The 1,283-nt window shown below is 51.1% G+C and overlaps 1 protein-coding gene across 1 annotated transcript in view; it reads left to right on the top strand.

Moving 5' to 3' along the window:
- Nucleotides 1-797: 797 nt before the first annotated feature.
- The window catches only part of Rnf150 (ring finger protein 150), a 255,905-nt gene continuing 255,419 nt past the window's right edge, over nt 798-1,283 (top strand). The window contains exons 1-2 of the mRNA XM_033759952.1: nt 798-867; nt 949-1,087. Of these exons, the coding sequence (XP_033615843.1) occupies nt 798-867; nt 949-1,087 (209 nt within the window). The remainder of the gene's footprint in view (nt 868-948; nt 1,088-1,283) is intronic.

Raw genomic sequence — 1,283 nt, 5'->3', positions numbered from 1 at the left:
GTCCTGGGGAAAAACTGGGGTTTTTTTGTTTTTGCTTTTGTTTTTTAATCCCCCTGAATCCTGAAAGCATCAGATGGGAAATACAATGTGAGTAATTTGAGAATCATCGTACAAACATTTTTAGATGCTTTATATTTTTGGAATCTCAAAACAAGAAAACCACTGGTGATAAGGAATAACCACCACCCAAGCATTTAATTAGCAAGGAATTATGCCTCGTTACCGTTGGAGAACTCCACTCTAGGGAAACTGTATCCTCTGCTGAGGAGTGCACAACTGGAGAGCATCCGTAACCCAAACAAACCTCCCCTGCCTGTTGGCACTGGGAGTCCTCGCGGCTACCAGTTGTGACAACCAGCAGCACAAACACTGGAGAAATGGCTCAGCCACTTAGAAAACACCCATTCTGCGAGAAAACAAATGCCGCTTAGCTGGCCCAACTGGGAGGAAAGAATCCTGTCCTAGCCTCAGCCACACCCGGGAACGTGTTAGAAATGGGGGCCCTACCCAGAATGCCTACTACATCAGAAACTCCACTGAAGCAAGGCCTACCGGATGGAGCATTTTTGGGTTTTAGCTTGCTATACTGAGGATTGAACCCAGGCCCCTCTCACTGGACTACATCCCAGCCTTTTAAATTTTTACTTAAATTTTGAGATAGGCCTGAGTCACAAAGTCGCCTAGGCTAGGCTTGAATTTGAGATCCTCCTGCCTCAGTCTCCCCAAAGCGCTGAGATCACAGGTGTGCGCCACCATGCCTATCGGTCTTTTTTAAAAACTGAAGTCTGGTAGCCACCATGCTACCTATTACCGAAGTGGCGGAAAGGACTGAGAGAGCGACCAGCCCTACACTTAAGCCCGGGGCGGGTACTTAGGGAGCTCAGTGTAGTCCTTCCAGCAAATGAGAGGGCTGTTTACAAAAGCGACACACTTTTTGCTGTATTTAAGGCGCAGGAAGTTGTTCTGTACGAAGAGGTCACAGCCGCTTCCCCTTCTGCCCTCACCCGGGAGCGAGCGGCACACCGAGGCTCAAATGCAGGCCCGGCAGGGGTCGCTGCCGCCCAGGAAGAGAGACCCAGCGAGCGTGGCAAGAGAAACCCAGAAGCTTTGACATCACGCTAAGCTCCTCCTTGCACGCACACATTATACACACACACACACACACACACACACACACACACACAAACATATACAGACACGCGCGCACACACACGGACCGCGCACTCCTCTCCGGAGACGGCCCCTCCCGCGGCAAGTGTGCGCCCCGCGTAGCCACCCCGGGT

Source organism: Fukomys damarensis, unplaced genomic scaffold (assembly GCF_012274545.1).
Source record: "Fukomys damarensis isolate Sample0158 unplaced genomic scaffold, DMR_v1.0_HiC HiC_scaffold_38, whole genome shotgun sequence".
Lineage (NCBI taxonomy): Eukaryota > Metazoa > Chordata > Mammalia > Rodentia > Bathyergidae > Fukomys > Fukomys damarensis.
This window is presented reverse-complemented; position numbering and strand designations above follow the sequence as displayed.